The sequence below is a fragment of the Arachis duranensis genome, chromosome 7 (genome assembly GCF_000817695.3).
Source record: "Arachis duranensis cultivar V14167 chromosome 7, aradu.V14167.gnm2.J7QH, whole genome shotgun sequence".
NCBI classification, from domain to species: domain Eukaryota; kingdom Viridiplantae; phylum Streptophyta; class Magnoliopsida; order Fabales; family Fabaceae; genus Arachis; species Arachis duranensis.
Window position 1 is genome coordinate 9,089,278 of NC_029778.3, and position 2,285 is coordinate 9,091,562.

The window sequence follows — 2,285 nt, forward strand, 5'->3', positions numbered from 1 at the left end:
GAACTATTCACCCTTCCCTCACACTTTTTAAAGCTTCAATTTCAGTCACCAACCAATGGAAATTTCTAACCCTAACGATCCCCAAGAAACCAAACCCACCGCCACCACCGCCTCTATCCCCACTCTTTCTCAAACACCTAACACCAGCAGCAGCAGCAGTGATAATAATAACCCCCCTCACAATAATAACCGCAAGTGCAAGGGAAAAGGTGGACCTGACAACAACAAGTTTCGTTACCGCGGCGTCAGGCAGCGGAGCTGGGGGAAATGGGTGGCGGAGATAAGAGAACCGCGCAAGCGGACCAGGAAGTGGCTCGGAACATTCGCAACCGCCGAAGATGCCGCCAGGGCCTACGACCGTGCTGCTTTGATCCTCTACGGTTCTAGGGCACAGTTGAATCTGCAACCCTCGGTTTCCGTCAATTCTAACTCTTCTAATTCTTCGTCTCGTGGCGGTTCTTCTTCTTCTTCTTCTTCCTCCACTCAAACGCTTAGGCCTTTGCTTCCTCGCCCTTCCGGGTTCACCTTCTCATCCGGTTCCCGGTTTCCCGTTGTGTTTAACGGCCTCCACAATAACAATAATAATAATAACTTCTCTGCTGCTACAGCCTCGGGTTTCGTGCCATTTGGGGTTTTCCCTTTTAGTAACGGTAATAATAACAGTGTTGTTGCACCACCACCGGTGCAGTTTCATCATCAGTATTCACCACAAGTGCTGCAAATTCAGCAGCAGCAGCAGCTTCAACAGCAACAACAACACTGTCACCATCGTCACCAAAAAGTCGAAGAATCAGGTGGAACAACTTCAATTAGGTTAACCTCGCATCAGAATAATAATAATAATAATACTAATCATCCTTCGGGTTATGTTCATCATCCTCATCAAGAGAGTTGCATGGTTATGGAAGAAGAAATAGTGAATCATAGTAATAATAATAATAACAATCTCGTGGTGGATTCAACATTGTCTTCCTCAGAGGTTGGAGCAGATGCAGCGGTGGATCCGGATCCGGATCCGGATCAGGATCGGGATCCAGAACCGGGTATCGGATCTATGTGGTCTTCGTTGACGGAGGAGGAGTATCCAGTTAGCTTGTGGGATTACAATTACAATGATCCATACTTTAGTTTGAATTTTGAAGAAATTTGATGGTGCATGCAGTAGCTTCATTCAGCTTCATTATTGATTTTGTTAATTGAAGTCAAATTACAACATAGGTACTCTTAATAGTCGATCGAATCGATTGATCTGAGTTTTATATAGTGGATTAGAAAGTATAAAGTGTGGGTAGAAAGGAACCCAAAGTTCAAGGTAGTTGTGAATAATTTCTGGTGGAATAATTTATCTGGATAAACCCTAGGATTGTGATTTGATTGAAGGTCAGTTTTTTCTTCTTCAAGCTCTTGATGATTTACAATAGTAGTTATTATTTGTTTATTTATTCATTGTTTGATTATTTCTGGATTTTTTAAATTTAATTTGCTTTGTAGAACATGTGTGTTTAGTGCGGTAACTTGTTGATTTGTGTTGTTTTAACTTTAGATTGTTAACAATAGAGAGTAAAGAGAAGCAATTTTCAGTTACATGTTAGCTATTTTTTATTCAAAATTGTTTTTAGAATTTTAAGATTTAAAATTTATAGTTTAGAATTTATGTCTAAAAGTTTAGGATTTAAGAAATAAATTAAAGATAAATATTTTTTTTTAGAAATTTGGCTGAAATTGGTTGGAAAAAGTAAGCTTCCTACAATACTCATAGGATCATATTCGTCTGGTTCAACAAAAAATATTTATTTGCCTGCTACTACTGAAATTGAAAGACTAGTTGGAGACTGCGTATAAATAATGTAGAAGGAAAAATTATATGAGCTGAACTTGTACTTCTTTTGGTCTGCATGTTAATTGTCTTATAGTATAGTTTATTCGGTTGATGTGGTTTTATAAGGGTTTTTCATCAAGCTACTGGTTTAGGTATTCATTTCTTTTTGGATCATTAGTTAGTTGTAAAGAGATGATTAAATGGAATATTAGAATTGCATGACATTTGAAGTCCTCTACGTGGGCGTTCGGTGATTTTGGTGTAGTTACTATTTCATCATTTGGTTCATAAGTTGGGGAGAATTTCAAGTGTACTAAATATATCGGTGTTTTAAAAATTTCAAATGTTGATCTAATAATTTCAAATGTTGATCTTAATTATAAAATTAAAGTTATATATAATATATATTAATTAAAACAGGTAAGATTACAAGAATACCAGTGTATCAGGTTACATTTGAAAACTT

The 2,285-nt window shown here is 37.3% G+C and overlaps 1 protein-coding gene across 1 annotated transcript in view; it reads left to right on the forward strand.

Annotated features, from left to right (window-relative positions):
- LOC107496927 (ethylene-responsive transcription factor ABI4) overlaps positions 1-1,496 on the forward strand; it is a gene marked incomplete in the record, with an annotated part of 1,650 nt that extends 154 nt beyond the window's left edge. Inside the window, 1 exon segment of the mRNA XM_016118251.3 lies at positions 1-1,496. Coding sequence (XP_015973737.1) covers positions 56-1,150 — 1,095 coding nt within the window.
- Positions 1,497-2,285: the final 789 nt, after the last annotated feature.